The sequence below is a fragment of the Saccostrea echinata genome, unplaced genomic scaffold, assembly GCF_033153115.1.
Source record: "Saccostrea echinata isolate AGI-Se365-2 ecotype Australia unplaced genomic scaffold, CSIRO_AGI_Sech_v1 ptg000022l, whole genome shotgun sequence".
NCBI lineage: Eukaryota > Metazoa > Mollusca > Bivalvia > Ostreida > Ostreidae > Saccostrea > Saccostrea echinata.
The window spans coordinates 480,290-504,852 of record NW_026889771.1 but is presented as its reverse complement, the minus strand read 5'-3'; the positions used below and the strand labels follow the sequence as shown (position 1 = coordinate 504,852).

General features: G+C 34.4%; 2 protein-coding genes across 2 annotated transcripts; one reads left to right on the top strand and one right to left on the bottom strand.

Moving 5' to 3' along the window:
• Positions 1 to 1,857: 1,857 nt before the first annotated feature.
• Positions 1,858 to 11,029, bottom strand: LOC133190160 (metalloendopeptidase OMA1, mitochondrial-like). The gene is made up of 8 exons (XM_061325640.1): positions 10,679 to 11,029; positions 9,283 to 9,481; positions 8,693 to 8,866; positions 8,315 to 8,422; positions 8,061 to 8,189; positions 5,913 to 5,984; positions 5,253 to 5,399; positions 1,858 to 3,362 (listed from the first exon to the last, which is right to left on the bottom strand). The coding sequence occupies exons 1-8, from the start codon at positions 10,996 to 10,998 to the stop codon at positions 3,183 to 3,185; spliced, it is 1,329 nt and encodes a 442-aa protein (XP_061181624.1). The 5' UTR covers positions 10,999 to 11,029; the 3' UTR covers positions 1,858 to 3,182.
• Positions 11,030 to 11,533: 504 nt separating this feature from the next.
• LOC133190159 (microcephalin-like) lies at positions 11,534 to 23,188 on the top strand. Its single transcript, XM_061325639.1, has 13 exons — positions 11,534 to 11,594; positions 13,932 to 14,187; positions 14,436 to 14,640; positions 15,180 to 15,273; positions 15,523 to 15,708; positions 15,888 to 15,996; positions 16,207 to 16,278; positions 16,450 to 17,863; positions 18,382 to 18,544; positions 19,300 to 19,377; positions 22,082 to 22,222; positions 22,409 to 22,496; positions 22,769 to 23,188. The coding sequence occupies exons 1-13, from the start codon at positions 11,592 to 11,594 to the stop codon at positions 22,849 to 22,851; spliced, it is 2,892 nt and encodes a 963-aa protein (XP_061181623.1). The 5' UTR covers positions 11,534 to 11,591; the 3' UTR covers positions 22,852 to 23,188.
• Positions 23,189 to 24,563: the final 1,375 nt, after the last annotated feature.

Sequence of the window (24,563 nt, the reverse complement as noted above, 5' to 3'; positions counted from 1 at the left end):
TAAGCTCATGTTTTCTTTAAATTTAAAGTACATCTCAATATGTACAGTATTGCATGTTAACGCACAGAATATACCACAGAAAACAATTTGACTTCACAATTTTTTTTCATATTTGAGTCTTAAAGGTCACAATGATTACCTAAGTCACCTTGGCCCTTTTGTTCATTTTTCCTTTTACATGTATATTCTCATAAAAAAAATTGACCCCATATTGTTTGCATATCAGTATGATTTGGTGTCACCCTGCCACTGTCAAGAATTATTTCCTGTACACATATGTATATGTGCATTGTATTCTTTAAATACGTAAAAATTTACCTAGTTTAGCCCCATCTAAGCCTCAGGGGCTGTGATTAGAACAAATATGGACCTGCACCATATTTGGATGGTTGTTTATTTTGAATAACATTTTGATTTTTAGTGCATCTGAGCCAATGGCTCAAAAAAGCTTTTCTGATAAAAAATTGTCTTTTGGCATAATTGTTAATCTTTCACATTTTAATGTGATTATCAAGAACCAAGGGCCAATTTCTGTCAAACTTGGCACAAGGTATCCCTGAGTGAAGGGAATTCAAATGGTATGTTCATTTAAAAATTTTCTCCTCAAGAACCACTGGGCCAGAAAAATGACACTTGTGTGGAAGCTCCCTGACATAAGTGTAAGTGTGCATCATCCTGTAATACTAAGAGTCTAATGTTCAAGTCATTTTAAGCCTTTTTACAAGTAATCTTTGTTGCCTTTAAGGCAACAAAGATTACCGGTACTTGTAAATATGTTTCTCTGAACTCATGACAAATGTCTAAATAAAGGACAAATTCCAGGAACTATATATATTTCATTTTTGGGAGGGGGTAATAAATAACACAAATTCCAACAATAAATAAATTTTATTAAACGTTCAACAATTTGATTCATGATTAGAAAAATTATCATAACTATCACAAACATAGATAGACAAAGATTACAATTCAAAGCTCACCATAACAAATGCAATATCCAAAATGTAAGGTAAAGCACTATTCCAAAAGAATGTTCATTAGACCCTTATATGTCACATTAAGGTCACCATTAAAGGACTCTTATTTAACAACTAAAGATTTATGCAGCTTTGGTCAAGGTAAGGATTATAGTTACTTTGGATTTAGCCTATTCACTCCCATTGAAAATACAGGTTAGATAGCATGCAAAGCAAACACAAAAAACCCAAGCAAAACTAAAAATCTTAACAGTATTGCAAGAGGTATCATACATACAAGTTTTGTTCAGGTAAGGCTTCCAGTCAATGGGAATGAACTGGTTTCAAAAACTTTAATCATCACTCATCTATCTAGTAAATGTAGGTGAGATGCAGTAACTGAAACATCCATAAATGCCTTGTTCATGCAAATTTGACCCAGATTGGGCTTCTAGTTACCTGGTTATTGGAACTGCTTCAAAAACTCTGTAATGCCAGGAGCATACCTAACTCATATCAACTTTGTTGAGGTGAGCTAGAATAGGACAGTTTATTTTTTAAATAACCTTTGAATATTAGCCAACCTGTGATTTTTTTTTTGTAAGAAATCTACTGAGCAATGAGATTACACAGAATTTATGCACTTACTCAAATGTTATAGCAATTCTAAATTTTAGACACACCTCAGAGTTTTTTTTTTTTTAAAGAAAAGCATACATGTATTTTTTTCATGAAAACTTGAAAAAGAGGTTCATTTTATTTGTCAGGTGAGCACAACTACATCTAAAACTTATAAAAAACATACAAATATCTTTGGTCCTTATATACCTGCAAACCACATGGAACTTTGTATACACTGTATAGCATTGTTCCATTTTTTAAAGTATTAAAGCTCATAACAGATGGCTAACAGATAATATTTATTTATCTCTTCTCCCATTATTTTACTACAGCCACTCTAAAAAGACTCAAAGAGGCACAATCAAAATAGAGCAGAGAAAACTTATTACAAATTTTAAAAGTTTAAAAAAACTGCCACATTATGTGGCATCTACCTAAACATACATGTAACTGTTTAAGATTATTACATCCTTTCAGCATTAGCAAATTTGTATTAAAACTAGAGTGTTCTAAGGAACATGTGTCACCTGCTTTAAATAAATACATGTAGTAGTTGCCTGCTGTATATAAATCTATATGAGCGGTCGGCTATTTTTTTTAGTCCCCTACCGGTGAAACCGGAGGGGACTATAGGTTTTTATTACTAGCATGATAGTTCATGCACCTGTCTGCAAAGAAAAAAAAAGCATTCAAGGATAGTATAAGACTGTAATAGAATCCGACAATCAATTCAACAGTATGATATATACCTAAAATACTTGTCAGAGTAGCTTTAAAATAACATTTCAGAGATTATTAATGCTGTACAAGGAGAGTGTGCAAAGCAATAAATGGAAACATTCAGCAATATATCAACCATGCTATTTAAAAGTGACCCAACATAATATCAAAATATTCCTTAAAAAATCCCAAAAGTCCCTTTACTGGTACATGTACCAATCTCTATGGTATGGGCAACTCACAAATAGGGACATGTTAAAACCAATAAAATACTGCTTATAAAATAAACTTTAAAAAAAAAAAACAGTCAGTTGTATATATATTTCTTTCGAATCAAGTAGATTTTACAAAAATATTTTCCTTGAAGTAACACACTATAAATCCATGTTTTGGATTGGGTGAAATGTAACAAACAAAAGAATACATCATTTTGCATAATGCTTTAAATATCAGAAAAACAAGTCAATAAAAATAACAAAAAAATTTAAAAGAACAATGGAAAACTATTTCATATACACTATATAATATTCTTGTATGTTAAGAAAGTTTTGTTTGTTTTGTTTACATTTTGCATTGGGGGGGGGGGGGTTAAGAGGAGGTTGATCCTATGCAATACAGTATAGCAAAAATTCTGGCACATCAAAAGTTAGTAAATTCAATATAAAGATTTTTACGCAAAATTTAAAAAATGCAAATAATGTATACTTGAACATTTTTTAAAAAGGTTTGAAAAATCCCAAAATAATTTTGTGGAAAGACACAAAAATGTATACAATGTATACTCCTCATCACAGCACAATTCTTCCAAATAAAGACATATAAATTTGTTAACTTAATAAGATGTAAGATTTCAATGACAGCTAGTCAGCTAGATGACCATTGATCCTATGCAGGTTGACGTTTAGGGACTGCCTTTTGGTGAGATAAGTGCACTCTAGATAAATTCTGTCCGGCCTGCTTTGCTACCACTTTGTCATCCACAAACTGTTTCACATGCTGCATGGCTACCCTTGGGTCTTTGGCTGATAGTCTGGGACAGTTACATTTCTCCCTAAGTTCTGTCATCTATTTAAAATACAAAAAAAAATCATGTGATTGAGGTCACCCACACTTGATAATTTTACCATTTACATTCCCTTGGCACTGATCAGAGCTTAATTCCCTTAAGATGTGGTCTTCTAAATTGAAAAAAAGGTGTTCTCTTTAACTAAATGTGCCAGTAAGACAAAAGTGCTCAAGCCACATGCAGAATCCTTTTTCCCTTCAATTTTTTTCATGTTCAAATATGAACATACTACTGTCCAAAATGAAATTAAGCCTGAGATGATATGTAATAGAAAAGATCAGGAAAATATGCGTGTTCTGTAGTTTCCTAAATTTTCTATTTTCAACTTGTAAGTTTTAGGTTTTTGTTGGCCGTGGTTATTTATCTTTGCACTTGTCCAATTGTGATTTTTTCTCATACGTTTGAGGTAAAATCTTCCAATGTTCTCAGTCACATACTGCATCTTGAGATTGTTTTAACATCAAGTCTCTTTAAATCTGAAGAGATTTTTATTCTAATACATAAACAAGATGTGTTTGTGAAACACTGATGCTCCCATATGGCAACTTATAGCAAAGGTTAAACTTTCTCAAATGCAAATTAAATATGTTGGTAACCAAAGTAAGGTCTTGTCTCGAGAAATATACCTGTAAAATATGAAAGCCCTAGCAGCAACCATTGAAAAGATATGGAAAAGGTTAAAGTTTTTCAAAAGTAATTCAAAGATCAAGGTCAAATGGTCAAAATTAATGGTGCCCAAGGAAAGGCCTTCTCACAGGAAATACACATGTGAAATAGGAAAGCTGAAGCACCAATCATTCAAAAGTTATGGCCAGGGTTAAAGTTTTCCAAATGTAGGTCAAACTCCAAGGTCAATGGATTACAATTGTTGGTATCCAGAGGAAGGTCTTGTAAAAAGGAATAGACGGGTTAAATATGAAAGCCCTTGCACCAATCATTCAAAAGTCATGGCCAAGGTTAAATTTTTTCAAAACTAGGTCAAACTCAAAGGTCAAGGTCAAAGGGTCAAAGTTGTTGGTATCCAAAGGAAGGTCTTGTCACGAGGGTTACATTGTGAAGTATGAAAGCCCTAGCACCAACCATTCAAAAGTCATGGCCAAGGTTAAAGTTTTTCAAAAGTAGGTCAAACTCCAAGGTCAAGGTCAAAGGTCAAGGTCAAAGTTGTTGGTATCCAAAGAAGGTCTTGTCACAAGCGTTACATTGTGAAGTATGAAAGCCCTAGCACCAACCATTCAAAAGTCATGGCCAAGGTTAAAGTTTTTCAAAAGTAGGTCAAACTCCAAGGTCAAGGTCAAAGGGTCAAGGTCAAAGGGTCAAAGTTTTGGTATCTAAAGGAAGTTCTTGTTACAAGGATTATATATGTGAAGCATAAAAGCCCTAGCACCAACTTTTCAAAAGTTATGGCCACGGTTAAAGTTTGGTAAAATTTTGCAAAACTGGGTCAAACTCAAAGGTCAAGGTCAGATATGATGGTACCCAAAAAAGGTCTTGTCACAAGGAATACACATGTGAAATATGAAAGCCATAGCTCCAACCAATCAAAAGTTATGGGCAATGTTAAAGTTTTTGCAGACAATCAGACAGACAGACACAGCAAAAACTATATACCCCTGAATCTTCAATACGGGGCATAAAAAATAACAATGCAATTTGGGGAGGGAGGAGTATCCTGAGATTATAATAGTTCATGTATACATACTTTTGGTATCAAGAAGTCTCTGAGCTCCACTCTAGCTTTATTTGAAGGGGGAGGGGAGGGGGGGTTATCCTGAGATTGTAACAGTTCATGTATACAAACTCTTGGTATCAAGAAGTATATAAGCTCCAATCTAGATTTATTTGAAGGAGGGGGGAATATCCTGAAATTGTAACAGTTCACATATACATACTCTTGGTATTAAGAAGTCTATGAGCTCCACTCTAGTCTCATTGGAAGGATGAGTTGACATGAATTCTGGGATGCTCGTTCCTTCCACTGTGTCCTTCACCTGCATCAAAGACCACACAACACTGGCTTCTCTCACATCAAAACAAGCCTACAACACACAGGACACAATACAAAATCACACAGTATTTATAGTTTTACCTGCAAGTAACTTTGCTAAATTGAATGTTACGAAATAATTAACTATTCCATGAATTCTCAGAAAATTTCATTGGGACATAACTCATGGGAAAAATATTCTTACAAGCCACTGTGATATACAGGTATAAAGATTCCACAGTTCTTAGATATAACAGATTATGGATAAAGTGAAGTAAGTTCTGTTATTCCTGAAGGTTTTTTTATATCTATATTTCACTGAACAACACTGATCTAATACATTTTATGTATCATAACATGTCATAAATAATCTGGCTCCGGGGCCATAAAACTTAGACGAGCTCACTTTTGATCTCAGTCTCACTTTTACAAAAGGAATATATAGTGGAAAAGTGAGACTGAGATCAAAATTGAGCTTGTCTAGGTTTTATGGCCCTGGGGTATGGTACACCAATGTATGTGTACATTTGCTTGTATACCATTTTACTGTCTGATTAAGACAGACCTTTGCTGCCAGCTGAAGCCCTACTTTATCTGCTTCCTTTTCCAGTTCCCTGCTGAATGGTAGATCAAAATACTACAAAGTAACAAACAAATATCATTGAAGGGACCATACCAAACAAGAGGCCCAGGGGCCACATCGCTCACCTGAGCACTATGGCTAGGAAAAAGCAGAAATCACTTCAATCTTGAAAGGTTGAAAAGTTTAAATATAAAAGTGGTTGGGGGGGGGGGGGGGGGGGGGTGTCATGAATTGAACAAATTTGAATCTACATTATCTGAGGATGCTTCCATTTAAATATGACCAATCATGGCTTTGCTGTTCTTGAGTAGAAGATTTTTAAAGATTTAACCTATGTATTCCTATGTAAAACTTTGATCACCCATTGTGGCCCCACCAGACCCCCAGGGGTCATGTTTGAACAAACTTGAATGTACACTATCTAAGAATGCTTCCATATAAATATGACCAATCATGGCTTTGCTATTCTTAACAAATAGGTTTTTTTAAAAAGATTTTTACTATGTGTTCCAATGTAAAACTTTGATCGCCCATTGTGGCCCCACCCGACCCCCAGGGGTCATGTTTGAACAAACTTGAATGTACACTATCTAAGAATGCTTCCATATAAATATGACCAATCATGGCTTTGCTATTCTTAACAAATAGGTTTTTTTAAAAAGATTTTTACTATGTGTTCCAATGTAAAACTTTGATCGCCCATTGTGGCCCCACCCGACCCCCGGGGGTCATGATTCAAACAAATTTGTATGTACACTATCTGAGGATGCTACCATATAAATATGACCAATCATGGCTTTGCTATTCTTAACAAATTGTTTTTTTTTTGTTTTTTTTTAGAATTTTTACTATGTGTTCCTATGCAAAACTTTGATCGCCCATTGTGGCCCCACCCGACCCCCAGGGGTCATGATTTGAACAAATTTGAATGTACACTATCTGAGGATGCTACCATATAAATTTGACCAATCATGGCTTTGCTGTTCTTGAGAAGAAGATTTTTACTATGTGTTCCTATGTAAAACTTTGATCGCCCATTGTGGCCCCATCCGACCCCCGGGGGTCATGAGTTGAATAAATTTGAATGTACACTATCTGAGGATGCTTCCATGTAAATATGACCAATCATGGCTTTGCTGTTCTTGAGAAGAAGATTTTTAAAGATTTTTCCTATATATTCCTATGCAAAACTTTGATCGCCCATTGTGGCCCCACCCGACCCCCAGGGGTCATGATTTGAACAAACTTGAATCTACACTACCTGAGGATGCTTCCAGGTAAATATGACCAATTATGGCTTTGCTGTTCTTGAGAAGAAGATTTTTAAAGATTTTCCTATATATTCCTATGTAAAACTTTGATCGCCCATTGTGGCCCCACCCTACCCCCGGGGGTCATGATTTGAACAAACTTGAATCTACACTACCTGAGGATGCTTCCAAGTAAATATGACCAATCATGGCTTTGCTGTTCTTGAGAAGAAGATTTTTCCTATATATTCCTATGTAAAACTTTGATCGCCCATTGTGGCCCCACCCGACCCCCAGGGGTCATGATTTGAACAAATTTGAATCTACACTATCTGAGGATGCTACCATATAAATATGACCAATTATGGCTTTGCTGTTCTTGAGAAGAAGATTTTTTAAAGATTTTTCCTGTATATTTCCTATGTAAAACTTTGATCGCCCATTGCGGCCCCACCCTACCCCCGGGGGTCATGATTTGAACAAACTTGAATCTACACTACCTGAGGATGCTTCCACATAAGTTTCATGTTTTCAAGCACAGTGGTTCTTGAGAAGAAGATTTTTTAATGATGCCATTAATTTTTCACGAATTCTTAATTATCTCCCCTTGGAAGAAGGTGTGGCCCTTCATTTGAACAAACTTGAATCCCCTTTACGCAAGGATACTTTGTGGCAAGTTTGGTTGAAATTGGCCCAGTGGTTCTTGAGAAGAAGTCGAAAATGTGAAAAGTTTACAGACGGACAGACAGACGGACAGACGGACTACAGACAAAATGTGATCAGAAAAGCTCACTTGAGCCTTCGGCTCAGGTGAGCTAATAAAAAGCATGCCTGTATTACATGTATATACAACAATCTGAGCATCTCTTAAGACTTTCACCTTAATAACACGGTTCATGAACCAGGAAGTTATTGTAGCAATTCCATCACTGGGGATAATCATCCAAATAGCAGCCATGATAACAATTACAAAGAAATCCCATTTCTGTCCATAGCTCAGTTGCTCTGCCTGTTAAAATTAGAAAACATAATGAAATTTCAATATCATCAAGCAAGCATTTCTCAAGAAGTTAACATTCATGTTTCTTTTTTTTTTTCTAAACAGACAATTAGGTTAGTATATTCTGTACATACTGCATGAGACAATAGGGCATGAGCCATCTCATGTCCAAGGATGGCAGCCAGTTGGTCTTCATTTGTCACCAATTTGAAGAGTCCTGTGTTTACAAAAATCTCCCCCGTCTAACAATAATAATGAGATATACAGTGTACATGTAACACAACACTAAGTTTCAAAACATTTCATGACTTGCTCCCCAACTTAATCATTATTAAGCTTTCAATGAGAAGTCATTCATGTTTATTTTTCACACCATCATTGATCTATAAATAATTTAATGAGAAACCAGAGAAAAATTCATTAAAATGTTATTTGCTAATTAATACTAGATTGCAGATTCACAATAATGAATTATGATGGGTATTGAGAAAACACAAAAAATGTCTGCTTACCGGATAAACATTAGCATTGAATGTACTCTCATTTACAATGAATACTTTCCACTGTATATCTTTCATCTGTTGTATGTCTAAGTTATTTACACAAAGTCTTTCAGCAACTTTAATTACAATCTTGTACAGTTCATGTGTATTGGGTAGGATGCGATCTGCATTACTTCGTAAAACCTAACAAGATTAATTTCATATTAGATACTATAAGTACTATTATACATGTAAAATTTATAAATTTGTACCCATTAACTTATAATTCAAGTCTAGTTGTGAAATTAAGAGTTCGACACTATACCATATGAATTACAAAATGATAAAATGAAAATTGATAAAGTCTTCCCATCTAAATAAGCCTGACCAGCAATCGGTGGAATAATTTAGACTAAAAGAACAATATTAACATGTTTATTAATACATGTACCTTTTTTGAAAGTCATGATCATTGTATTTGGTTACATTTGTCTTTCAACATATTAGTGTAAGAAGAAATACATACATGTATATTGCATGACTTTAACATGTAACTTATTTCTCTGAAAATATAATGAACAATACAAAATGATAGACACGACAAACACATCCCTACTCACTTCCTCGACTTCTTTCTGTACAATTTTAATCATTTGATCATGAGTTATAAAGATGAAGCGCTTTCTGCCTGTTATGGGGACTGTTTCTGTGTGAGCCATTGTGTACAATGTTAGCACTAAAGCTGTCACTCCCAGCAATGTAGCAACAGTTATCATTTTATGTTTATGATGAAGCTCCTTCCAATGATTTCGAAGTTGTCTGAAAACATACATAAACATGTAAATCATTATCTGATCAAATTCAATTTTGAATAGCAATGAGTTAAAAAGTAAGTACAAACTTATATCTGATCAAAGAATAACTTACTTAACAGACTTAGAATACACAGTCTCAACTGTTTCTTCTTTTTTTTAATCAAGAAGGGGTAGTAAACAGGAAACAAATACAATTATACATTTTTCATTCCACTCAACTTTAAAAACTGGGTGAGGCAAATACCATGAATTGAATACTAATCAGATGTTTTCAGTTCAATATGTGATATTTGGTAATAAAAGAAGTACCTAAATACTCTCTAAATCTAAATAACTCCAAGCATATATTTCAATATTGTGCTGATAATGCAATCCAAGTGCATGTTTGTGTTTTAATAATTGATAATAAGTACATGTATTTAACATTAAATAAACTTCCTTGTTAATGAGTGTGTTGTTCTAAATGACAGGTGTTGAGGAACCATGCAGCTAGTCAGAAATTGGGTGCGTATCATTACCGCTACATTTTCAAAATGTTCATTACCGCTACATGCACATTACCGCTACAAAAATGGATACATTACCACTACATTTAAAAGTATACATTACCGCTACATTGCCTCTTGTTAGCCAGCGCTTTATGTGTGTACAGTACAACATATATATACATGCATAAGACCTGTTTCTCTGCATCTCCACACTCTGGAGTGTATAAAAGTCTTATTTATATGAAATTTACATCCATTGATAACAAATCCTGCGATTTGTCACAAACTTCTCAATAGTAGCCATGACATTCATGTCATGCTAAATCGACTACAGACTTATGTATACTCATTTTGATTTGAATTCACTTCACATGTACTTGAATTGTACTTCAGTACATGGTGAGTGAATTATATTGAATGGAACTCATATCCTGTGCCATTGCTGGCTGATTCAGTATGTAGCGGTAATGGCAATGGACCAGATAAGGATTCGAACCCGGACCCCCTGAATCTCTAGTCAGGTGCTCTACAGATTGAGCTATCTGGCCACTCAGGCGATCAAACCATCTGTCCGCCACATATGCAACTTTACAGTAATATTTTCAATACAACTTCATTTCTATACTCTAAAGTTGTGCTTGGGCATATTCACTCTATTTTACTATATGGGATTGTGATGGAGGCCTGTTCTGAAACATTATTCTAATCTTTACCTTCCAAATATTAACGCTGATAATTTTGTTAAGGGTTTTCCAAACACCCACACAAGTGGATGAATGTTAAGTCTGTGAGTGATGTGAAAGTTTCGATGTTGTATTAATTTGATTCCTGAGCTCAAAGTTCGCGTTAAGCTTGAATCGTTCTGATTGCAGAATGATGTAATCAGTTTGTTTGCAAATCCACTTCTGTTTCCTAAACACATTGTCAATGGGCGTAATTTGGCCACCGCCAAAGAGGATTTACATCTGAACCCATTTTGTAAACATATATTTCGGCCAGAAATGCGGTGACTCGCTCTTAAAATACACAACATCTCCCTTCTCGGCCCTGTTTAAGGCTGTTAGGCTGCTGTTGACAACAAATTCATGCAGGAAGTTCAACTAACCTCAAAACCATTAAAACCGGATTCGATAACAGGTGCAATGAGAAATCCGAAATAATTATCATTTGTTGTGACGATACGTGAGGATAAAAGTCGTTTAAAAAAAAATTAAATTATTATTTTCTTCTCTTTGTCGATTGAAAGAAAAAACGATAAACAGAAAACTCGAGCGCATATTGGTTAAAATCAGGGACCTATATACTAGGTCCCTGTTAAAATTTAAGAAAAAGAGATCTAAAAATTATATGGAACTGTTGTCCATATCATTTTTATTGACTTTTTAAAGGGAATGTCAGTAAAATTTATACTTGCACACAGTAGCAAAATCAATTTTAAAAACATTACTTTGGTTACGTGAATTCAGACATTTATAATAACCCGGATATATGGGATTCAAGTGATTGGTTTTTTTCTTAATGTATAAAATCTAACTTCCGCAGCGCAAGTGAAGTTTCAAAAGAATTTTTTGGAAGAGACAGTGTTGTCTGTCTCGTGGTGAATTGACTCCGCTAAAATCACGAAAAATGGTATGAAATGGAAAATTTAATTATTCATAGAATTATTCATATTATATTATTTTGGCATCTCTGATTTTAAGTCTTTAACGTTAGACACATGCATCATGAAGGGGATGTAAATGAATGTTTTAAAATATACCTAATATATACCGGATAACAAGAAAAGGTCTTTTTTGATGTTATTTATCTATTACCTTTTGGTGTAGTTTTCGAATGTGGACTCTTGAGAAAATTCGGGTATAGACACTGATACCTAAATGTGACGAGTATTTTGGAGGGTTTTGTTAAATGCACTGGAAAGTTTATAAATAAATATTATGCAATACAATTTTAATGTTAAGAAATGTAATGCATTTGTAATTGCTTGGGCCATGGATGTTGCCCTGGATAGCTCAATAGAGCACCTGACTTAGTAGTGATGCAGGGGTCCGAGGTTTGATTCCCAGTCCATCGTCTCAAGCCACGGTTCAGAGTCCGCATATAGCTCTCTCCTACCCATGGCTGCTTGATCACATAAATTGTCATAATCTTGAATATTTACACCTCTATGCTGTGATGTCATGTTCAGCCAATGATAATATTTATTTCCATCGCAAATGAAATCAACAATTGACATCATCAGTAAACATACTTCGTAAACTGCGATTGGGTATTGAAAGATCGCGTCAAAGTTCATTTTCCGACTATGCTTTACTCACATTGGTCAATATTTTAATGAGCTACGAAATATTCTTTTCTCATTCAACCACGGCCAGAATGGGAGAGGATCGTACATTTTGGCCATGGTTTGTGATGATGTTCCCAGTCCAGCCATAAATTTTCTCCTTTCCTGTTACATAATTTGGTGGAATGCAGGTGGTTACATTCCGATTACTTGTTTGACCTGAGTGTTTACGATCTGTTTACGTATTCAACCCAGGCAGTTTCTGACTTTCATTTCGAATCAAAAAGATAATCAATAAAAAATTTATTTTGCAAACGAAAACTTTCATTTTTACACTAAAACATATTCTCAATCATAAAGATAGTGTTAATTATCTGATATTTATATTTTGTATTCAGAACAATTATTTTTTCTTTGTACCATTCATAATTTGTAATTTCGAGGTGAAAAAGGTTTTTGATCTTTCAAAAAAGACTGTAATTGTGAATATGCTAATGCTGTTTTCCGTTTTTCACACATTTGATAATAAGGTATGAATTGTGTTTTGTCAATTGATAGCAATTATAGTCTAATATGAAAGAAACAACCTAGCATTGACACATATATCTATATAGCCATTTGCTCCCTAATGATACTGTACACCAGTGTGTTTACTACACACCTGTGTACTTGTTGGCTTATATATAAGCAATACGAAACCACTTGGGTCATAATACGTGAGTCGAACATGTAATTTGAATGTTACCACCTGACACCATTTGGACTTGCAAGTGAAAGTCCTGCTATCATAGTAAGATTTATCAAATTATATATACACATAAAATACAAAAAGAACTTAAGTTGTGTCTTCGAGGGTGAAGACAATTTAAAGAGGGAGGAATGCAATGGTTTGGGCCATAGATATCAATTTGGATACCTCAGTTGATAGAGCACCTGAATAGTGATGCAAGGGCTCCAGGTTCAACTCCTCGTTCAGCAATACATTTTCTCCTTTTCTGTTACACTGTAAAACATTAAGTCAACTTAGTCTAATGAACACGGAGCATACCTGTCAAGATGGCAAATTTTGGGGGAAAAAAAGGTGCAGGTCTTTTGTGAATGCAAAATGTTGTTTGTTTATGGAAAAGAAAATAACATTTAAATTATATTTTCAGAATAAATGATCAAACAAAGCTTATTACCTTACCCAAATGTTAGAAGTGAAATGGTGATAAAAAGCAATTTTATGGCGTTTTATTTTTCTGATGTCGATGCTGCTTCATGCATGAATCATGAAGTCATTCCATTTACATATTCTGCAGAACTTGATAAATTATTCTAGAATGTTTCATCTTCTTGATTGGGTAGAATTGACACGTATGATTAGGCCTGAACTCTTGATGATGATCTAGTAGCAGTACTAATAAACATAATAAATGTCACAATATGGGGGAGGGGGACTAAAAGTAAAGTGGATTAACCAAAAAAATATGCATCTGAAATTCAGAATTGTAAGATTTAACTAAGCCCCATTATGGGCCGGTACCAAAATTGAAGGGAAAATGCTGCATGAATTCAAATCGGTTCTATGTCTCAGTAATGGCCTGTTCTGGGAAAAATCTGAAAACCAATCAGAAATTAGTGGTGTTTGTTAAGTACTTTTTAATTCAGAACTTGTTTAGAAATGTGTTCTATCCATTTAGAAACACTCTAAAGAGGGTCAAAAGAAAAAATCAACAACACCAAAAAAGAAGAGCTTTGTTTCCTCCAAACTATCCACTGCTAGAACAAGTTGTGAGTCAAAACATCAGCTTGAAGACAAAACAAGTAGAGTTACTTTTGATGTCAAAGAAAATGGCATGGATGTCTTGGCTGGAGAAGACAGAAATGCTTCGTGTACCATGGATACTGATGATGATCTTCCAGCCACACAACCTATTGATGACAGAGTTTTGAAAGGTTGAGAATAAGATACATTCAATTTTTTAAAAAAAAACATAGAAGGAAAAAAGTAAATGATTTTATACAAACATTATAAATATACATAAAGATCTCTCATGATAATGAACAATGATGAAGTAATTCTTCCTAGATTATATCTGCTTATATTAAACATAATTGCGTAATTTATTAAATCATTTATCCTATCAGGGACACCTCATACTACAAATGCTTTGGTGCGCAAAAATAACCTATTATGTTCACAGATGTTGTGGCCTATGTGGAAGTTAGATCCACCAATGATAATAGAAGTAAAGCCATCTGTAGAGAGCTCGTACAGCTTGGTGCTGTGGTAGCGAAAACATTTTCAAATGATGTGACTCACGTTGTACTTAAGGAAGGTAGCAAGCGCACAATCACCAAAGCCACAAAGAAAGGGGTCCACCTAGTCTCCGTTCTCTGGGTTGACAGGTAAGATATCAATTAGAATCTGTCGTCCCTGAAGTTCAGAGGAAATAAACTTTGCTTGGTATTAATTTAAGCAATTATTTTCTTTATGATATAGAGCATGGAAAAAAAATACAAACAAAAAAAAATACTGCTTTTTCTTTGAATATGATTTTCTTCAAAGTTACAAAAATAAATAATACTGTATTTTGCTTAGAAAATTTATATTTGGCAGAAAAATAAAATGATTTTCTTAAACATCTCTATGTCAAAATACAGCTGAACTTTGGTGTGTCGAACATGGATATCTCGAATACCATGGATATGTCGAAGTGATTTGTAAGTCCCAAGCACTTTTTATTTAAGTATATTTACCTCAGTGTCTCGAACCCTTGGATATCTCGAAGTGTTTTCTCGGTCCCATCGAGTTTGAGATAACAAGGTTTGACTGTAGTTTGTTATAAAAGGGTATATATTTATAATTTTGAATTTCAGTCTTACAGAGGAATATTTTTTACAGAATTTTCAGCTGAGTGTAACAAAATTAATTTTAATATTTTCAGCTGTAAACAGAACCAACAACATGTATCTGAGAGGCTCTATCCTGCAATGCTTCCTGACCAGAAAGGCACACCACTTCTTATTGCTAAGCTTAAAGTAAGTTTAGACTTTATTACATGTAGACACATGTCACATGCTGAACGAAAAAGTAATGAAATTCAAATCAGACGCTGAAGACTTCATATGGTACTTGTGTTAAAGTTGTAAATTTCTACATTCTGTAGAAGATAAAAAATGTGTGCAGTGTTCCAATCAATTGACCTTTTGATATTTTTTAAAACTTATACATGTAAATGGAACAATACCTGTCAGGTGATGGATCACTGTTTAACATTGCTGTTACAGAAAGCTAAATCGATGCAGCCCAGGGACTTTGAGGATGACTTGGCATCCAGTGCTGAAAGGTTTGCTAAGAAGAAGAAGAAACAAGAGATAGATCGTTTGAAGTCAACAGAATCTACACCCTGTAATTCACCACTGCTGGGAGCCATTCTTGTGGAGGATACACAACCCAGAGGCTCCCCCCTACCTGTGAGATTCTGTTCTCCTTTCAAGGAAAAGTAGCTTAAAAAATAACAAGGAGGATTAAGACAAAAAAAATTTAATAAATAAATAATCAAAGATATGTAATTTAAGTTTCCCATTCCGTATTCACTGAACTCAGTTCTTCAAAGATTGTAATTTAGGTCTTTTTGTTGTTTTTATATCAGAATTCTACTGGTGAAATCCTTACACCAATCAGATTAGCCATCCCCGACACACCTCCTAGCATGAGAGCTAAGATGAAGGAACTTGACAGGCAGATGGGGGAAAATAATGGTAAAGCAATAAACCAAAAGCATTATACTTGTACTACATGTATATACATGTAGTTTGGATGATTCCTTAAAAAAATAATTCAAAGAAAGTTTGAAAGTTTCAATGCAATCAAACAAATTTGCTTTACTGCAATTGCAGAAACAGTATTTTGATATAACATTTATTTAATCAAATATATAGTTGGATCCTTATTATTTTGTGTTTCTTCAGATGATGAAAATGTGGCTGAGGCTCAGTATGACAAGCCAGAATTTGATGAACCTCTCCAAAGAAGACTTTTCAGTTAGTGCATGTACTATAGAACAACTCAGAACTCTTCAACTTGGACAATTCAGTACCAAGTTAATATTTAAATGTTTAATTCAGAGAATATCATGCTTTATCTTCATGGAGTATTTTGCTATGCAGTATATTTTCTTGATATATTGTAATTTTTTTAAATTCAAAATACAGCAGGTATGGGTGGGCAAGATTTAAATAGTCCTGAGACAACTGTCAAAGATGTGAAAGTTACATTCAGAGAGGACAGCCCTCCAGTGACATCCTCAAAAAAAGACCCCAAGGTTAGAGCCAGCAGCAGACGGAAATCAGTGGCATCCGTCTGCTTCAAAGACAACATTGAGAATTTTCAAAAGAAAAAGGAAGAGGAATCCAGAAATTCATTGCCAGCATTTACAAATGTAAAAGATACAGGAAAAAGGAAGTCTACACAGAGAAGGAAGTCTATGGCTGCGGTAAGTTTCACAAGCACAGATGTACAAACAAATGAAGAACCTTTAAAGAGGAGAGTTAGCTCTAGAAGGAGGTCTGTTCAGGTGACATCACTGAGGTCTGAACCAGAGATTGAGGAACAATCGTCAAAGAAATCATTGGAAAAGATTGAAACATTTCTAGAATCAGACAGAAATGCAGACAGTGAAAATTTAAAACTACCTGTAGAACATGCTAAAGTGTCAGGAATTCAGTGCACAGAAAATATATGCTCAGACAGTGGTAATGCTTCCAAACAAGCTGACATTAGTGTGACCAGCAACACAAATTCAGTTGATGGGAATAGGGATTCCAAAAGTTTTACACAAATTAAGAATAAGAGAAAATCTTCTGTATTTGCTGCCAATGAAATGGAAAACCGCTTTCATAGTAATGATAATACTGATTGTGAAAATGTAGATTCCTCCTCTAATAAGGGTCAAACTGAACCAAAGAAACAGAACATCAAAATATTGAAGCCAAAGAAAAGACTTCTTGCAGCCAGTGACATGGAAGTGCATTCGTTTTTGATAGAGCCTACTATGTGTTCAGAAAAAGTCTTCAGCAAACTTTTAGATAACACTCCAGATAGTACATCAACACAGATCAAAAAGAAGGACACCAAAGGTCAAGGTCAGAAGAGGAAGAAGCATTCTTTAGATGAGGCGCCTGACACCCCAAAGAGAAGCAGACAAGATAAATCTGAGAGTTCATCTTTTAAATCTCCAAACAGTAGAATTTCCACTGGTGAAGACAGAGTCTTATTGCAGCATGGAAATACAGACCATGATAACAGAGATGTGTCAGAAAATGAGAGCACACTTGGTTCCTCAATGTCAGTAGTTTTCAGTGAATCCACTTGTTCCAATCTGTTTGGTACAGCTCCGCCGAGGCAGAGTATCGATGAATTTAATCTACGTACTAAATTCAACAACAAGAGGATGAGAAAGAAAAAGAAGGCTTTGTCAGATTCAGCGTTCTCATCTCTGAACAATGAAAGTGATACTAGTTCTACCAGTGAGGAGGGTAAGAAGATAAAAAAGATGAGAAGAAATCCATCCTTCACCAAGACTAGTCCCCAGCGACCATCACTAGTTATGACAAGTCTTCACTCTCAGTAAGTCATCCAATGGCCTTATATTTACATCCACTGAAAATTTTCTCCTTTATTTCTTATGAAATCCATTGTTGAAAATCAGTCAGTAAACACCGCTAAGCAAGCCACTTGTATAGATTTCTTGAGCAGCAGCTGTTCCATCAGTGAAACAGACAATGACATACATATCTATGATACAATAATTAATGTACTTAATTTTACATTATATGATTATTTACACAGATGTAAATGTCTTTGTTTGTTAGTACAAAAATTAACGTTGCAGCTATTGCAGAAAGAAATTTACATAACTTGCTTACACTGGTTACGTATTTTTATCTGCAACAGCTGCAACATTAATTCCCGTACTAACAACCAAAGAAAGCATTTTATTGTTTAAATAAAGGTTACAGTATTCTGATTTTGAAATAATGCCATATTGAGGCTACTTTATCATCATGCAGCAGAGTTAGCTAAATATACAACATAATAACATGTTTATATTACATGTTTTTGAAAAAAAAAAAATTTCATTGCAGTGAACAGGATATTGTGATTTCAGTGGTGAAGAGATTGAAGGGTTTTACTATAACTGACCATGTAAATGATTTCACTACTCATGTAGTATGTGGGGGCCCTCGTAGAACACTCAACATTCTCCATGCCATTACTCGTGGGTGTTGGGTCTTGAAAAAGGAATGGGTTAGTATCCAAATGATATTATTATTCTACAGGCCTGTTACAATAATGTGACATACATTTAAGTAATTATCTTAAGCCAAACAATTATGTTTCTTCCACTTTGCTTATAGTTTAATGCACCTTGCTTAATATTTGAGTTACTTATATATGATATAAAGCAGAAAATTTCTTTTTGCTCCATCAGACTTGGATACCCATATCCAATCATTTGGAAAATCATTTTACAAGGCTTCAATTATTGTAGATTGCATGGGTAACCCTATGAATATATACAAATAATATATGTGAAATACAGGTGAGGCCTTCATTTCAAGACATCTGTCTACAAAATTACATCCACTTAAAAATTCAGTTTCTTTTGAAATCCACCAAAATTGGCCTCTATAAATTGATTTGTTTCTATGGAATATTTTTAAGACACAAACACAACTTGACAAGTATACATGTATTTAAATTTGCCTAGTTAAAAATGCTAGTTTTTACAACAAATTTGAATTAAAATCCATGTAAACACATGTATACATTACCACATACACGTAAATGAAAATCAGATTGAATGGCATACATGTATTTTTATTTTATAGTTTACATGGATATATTTTTATCAAATAGTGCTTGCACCTCAGAAAATTGGAAAATCATACATTGAAATAAAAAATTTTCATATCATAACAAATAAAATATTCAGCCTAAAAGAAATGATCTGGTACTGTACTTAAGCATTAAGAAATATTTCCTTTCTTCTCCATTGGTAGGTCATGGAATCATTAGATGCTCAGAGGTGGTTGCCAGAGGAGGGTTATGAGGTTACAGACTGGTTCCCCTCAGCTCAGGTATCAATAAAGAGTGATGACTGATAATCTGAATAATTTGTCGATCTCCAGTTTTTACATGTACATTAGTTTATAAATACCAGAAAGATATAAGGCACTGAACATGTGTACTGACCAAGAGTGAAAACTAGTTTTTGTCTGGGTATCTCCCCTGTATTTATATCCATTATACTTTTAATAGTTTTATGCTGTTGCCTTGTAATTATGGGGATCAAGTTGTTCGTCTGTTCAGCATCCAATATTACACATTTTATTGAGGTACAGGGAGTTCAATGCTTTTAAATGTAAAAAATGATACTTAGGTGTATTTATTTAAAAAGTTAATGACAGTATGACTTCAGAGTCTTGATACTTTTCGTACAGGCATATTTCACAAGTACATCAGTGTTTCTAAGTTCATATTATCCCTAATGAACAAAAAGCATTTCGTAAATGTTCATTTCAAATGATGACTTTTTATGCCCCACCATGAATATGGCCAGGACATTTAGTGTTTGTAATGTCTGTCTTCCTTCCTTCCCTCTGTCTTTCTGTCCCCCTGTCCTTCTGTCACACTTTGCAGTTAGCTCAGTTTCAAAGAAAATAGTCAAGATATTTTTATCAAACTTCATATGCTGATACATATTAATAAGGGCGATTCAAACATTTTTAGCTCACCTCAACAAAGTTGGGGGAGCTTATGCAATACCCTCGGCATCGGCGTCCCAGGTTAAGGTTTTTGGAGCAGTTTTCTTTTCAAGTACTTCTATGGCCTATATTAGTCAGAGATACATGGAGGATGCTTCTAGTGTGTTTTATTGTACCAGTCAAGGTTTCAGATGCTGCAATTTCAGCTAAAGAATGACCAGGTTAATGTTTTTGGAGCAGGTTAAAGTTTTTGGAACAGGTTAAAGTTTTTGGAGCAGGTCTCATTTCCAAGTAACTATAAGCCCTATATTGACCAGACTTGCATGGATGATACATCTAAGGATGCATACTACTGAACTTGCTTCAGATGCTGTATCTGACCTACATTTTCTGGATGAGTGACTAGGTTAAAGTTTTTGGAGTAGATCTCATTTCCAAGTAACTATAAGCCCTATATTGACCAAACTTGCATGGATGATACATCTAAGGATGCATACTACAGGACTTGCTTCAGATGCTGGATCTGACCTATATTTTCCGGATGAGTTACCAGGTTAAGGTTTTTGGAGCAGATCCCATTTCCAAGTAACTATAAGCCCTATATTGACCAAACTTGCATGGATGATACATCTAAGGATGCACACTACTGGACTTGCTTCGGATGCTGAATCTGACCTATATTTTATGGATGAATGACCAGGTTAAAGTTTTTGGAGCAGATGTCATTTCAAAGTATCTATAAACCCTATATTGACCAAATTTGCATGGATGATACATCTAAGGATGTACACTACTGGACTTGCTTCGGATGTTGGATCTGACCTATATTTTCCGGATGAGTAACCAGGTTAAAGTTTTTGGAGCAGATCTCATTTCCAAGTAACTATAAGCCCTATATTGACTAAACTTGCATGGATGATACATCTAAGGATGCACACTACTGGACTTGCTTCAGATGCTGGATCTGACCTAAATTTTTGGGATGAGTGACCAGGTTAAAGTTTTTGGACCAGAGGTCATTTCCAAGTAACTATAAGCCCTATATTGACCAAACTTGCATGGATGATACATCTAAGGATGCATACTACTGGACTTGCTTCGGATGCTGGATCTGACCTATATTTTTCGGATGAGTGACCAGGTTAAGGTTTTTGGAGCAGATCCCATTTCCAAGTAACTATAAACTCTGTATTGGCCAAACTTGCATGGATGATACATCTAAGGATTCACACTACTGGACTTGCTTTGGATCTGACCTACATTTTCCGGATGAGTAACCAGGTTAAAGTTTTTGGAGCAGATCTCATTTCCAAGTAACTATAAGGCCTATCTGAACCAAACTTGCATGGATGATGCATCAAGGGACGAACAATCTCAAAACTTGCTTTGGATGCTGAATTTGACTTACACTTTCTGGATGAGTGACTAGTTTTAAGTTTTCAGATAAGTCTATTCCCAAGTAACTGCAAGCCCTATCAGACCAAAATTGCATAAATGTTGCATCTAGGGATGCACACTCCTAGATTATTAGTTTAGTGTGGGACTTTGCCTTACTTAAAGACAACATTCATTGAGGTGAGCTTTGTAATCTCTGATTACCTATGTTTTGACCTAGACGTTTCTTTTGACCTTGACCTCACTTTTTTTAAATTTGCATTTAGCTCAATTTCAAAGAAACTTTTCAAGATATCAAACCTTATATGCTGATACATACCGATAAGAACCATTCAAAGTCGTCAATATTTTTGGACTTTGACCTATCCTTTGATCTTGACTTCACTTTTCTTAATGTGTTTGGCTAAGTTTCAAAGAAACATTGTCTGGTTCTGACATCTACACCAATGTAAAAAGATTTAATGAAACTATTATAAAACATGCTAGAATTAACATTTCTAATAAGACAGTGACAATTAGAAAATCAGATCCTCCTTGGCCAACTAATGCAGTTGGAACACTTATTCATAGACGGAAATGACTACATTCAATTGCTAATTGAACTGATAATCCTGATAAATGGTCTGAATTTAGAAAAAGAAGAAGATAGGCTTTTCTTTGATTACTTTTATTTCATGTGTAGGAAACCCGCTTCAGTCGACAAACGTCAAAAGAAAATGCACCTCAGCTGTTGTTTGGTTCCATGGGTGTTTTCTATATTACACCAAAGGCTGTTCCACCTCGGCATCATTTAATGGAACTGATCCAGAGGTGTGCTGGCAAGGTACTTTAAAGCTCATAAAAGAATTGTAGTTTTCCAAGCCCGATTTTGAATCCAAAAAAGTCATAATAGTTAAAGTTGTATCTTTTACAATTGATGAGACAGTTTTACTCAAGATATAAGGCATAGCTTTTCATCCACATTGAAACTGTTAACAATAATCTAGTAACTTTATTATACACCTGACAGGTGACAAGCTCTTCATCTAAAGCAGATATCTATGTGGGATCTGATTTCCTGCCAGAGAAAACCAGTGTCAACCCACTCTGGATATTAGGTAAGTTTTACAGGCCAGGTGTATACTGAATTTCATAAAGGTTCAGTGTGACATTTATGGCTACAGAGTCATTAACCTATCATCATGCTTTATCACGATGCTTCATCAGAAGTTAAAACACATTAAAAGGCTCATAAAAATTGTATATGATGAAATATTTTGGACCTTTATTATATATATGATAAAAACTATCAATATCGTGCCGAGATGATCTTGATTTTGTTTTTCAGCCATTCCAACAGTATAATAGGGTGTTGCTTTTCTTTTTGTAGATTGTGTGACCCAGAATACTCTTCTTCCAATGGATTCATATTTACTTGGTAAACCAAAGAGAGAAAGTAGTCCAGAATATTAGTCCCCTCTATTAAATGAGAGACAGCTTGTTTGACAAAAAGAGGTTCAACAGTTCAAAGACTGGTGAGAACTATGGAGTACGCTGTTCCGAGAGGTGTACTTTTTGTCATACATGTATTGTGCATGGAGTTGAAATAGGAAAATTTCAGAAACATTATAAATTATATTTGACACATGCAAGTAAATTACCAATCTTCCCTGAATAAAAGTTTCATTAATTTAGCTAATTAATTGTAATAGTATTTTAATTCAAAGATTGGCATATTAAAAATTATACTTCTATTTGTGTTGAGTACAGTCAGTGGGCAATTTTTTTTATACAAAAGCCTTTTTTTTAAATTTGCATATACATCTCTTTATGTTTACACTTGTATGATATTTAGTTTCTCAAATTAGTACAAATAGAAATTAATTATAACTTTTCATCAATCATGATGCTAATGTTAAATATTTAATGGTTGTACTTAAGTATTTCCAATAAATTTACATGTATTTCAGAATTGGTTTTCTGTATTTTCTTTAAAGTTGGATCAAGTCTATTGATTTCCAAGAAACAAGTTTAATGTATCTACTTGGACCAAACTTAAAATACAGTATTTTCTCAAAGATGCACAAAATTTTACCCAGACATGGAATGTCTTGCAGCTTGTACTTAAATAATTATGCCCTGCCATGAATACGGCCGGGGCATATAGAAGTTTGTCATGTCTGTCTTCTGTCATTTATCTCAGTTCAAAGCTCAGTTTCAGAGAAACTATTCAAGATATTTTTATGAAACTGCATATGCTGATAGGTATTGATGAGAGTTATTCAACTGCGTCAACATTTTTTGACCTTTCCTTTGACCTCACTTTTCTTTAATTAGTGTTTGGCTCAGTTTTAAAGAAAGCATCCAAGACTGTGTAATCAAACTTCATATGCTGATACATACTGATGTAAGCTATTCATTTGCATCAACATTTTTGGACCTTGACCTTTCCTTTGACCTTGACCTCACTTCACTTAAATTAGTGTTTGGCTCAGTTTTAAAGAAAGCATTCAAGATTGTGTAATCAAACTTCATATGCTGATACATACTGATGTAAGCTATTCATTTGCATCAACATTTTTGGAGACCTTTCCTTTGACCTTGACCTCACTTCACTTAAATTAGTGTTTAGCTCAGTTTTAAAGAAACCATTCAAGATGGTATAATCAATCTTCATATGCTGATACATACTGATGTTAGCTTTTCAACTGCATCAACATTTTTTGACCTTGACCTCACTTTTCTGAAATTTGTGTTTAGCTCAGTTTTAAAGAAACACTCATGAATTTTTTTTATCAAACTTCATATGCTAATACATGCTGATGTAAGCTTTTCAACTGCATCAACATTTTTTGACCTCAATCTTTCAAGAGACCTTGACCTCACTTTTTTTTAAATTAGTGTTTAGCTCAGTTTTAAATAAACCATTCAAGACATTTTTATCAAACTTATGAATATGCTGATAAGTATTAGTGAGAGTTATTCAACTGCATCAAAAACTTTGACCCTGCACTTTCCTGTGACCTTGATCTCACTTTTCTTTAATTTGCATTTTGCTTAGTTTTAAAGAAACCATTTAAGGTATTTTTTGTAAGCTTATGCACCATAATTTGGTGAGAATTTCTCATCTATGTCCAATTTTTTTAGATTCAATTTCAATTTTAAAGAAAGTATTCAAGATATTC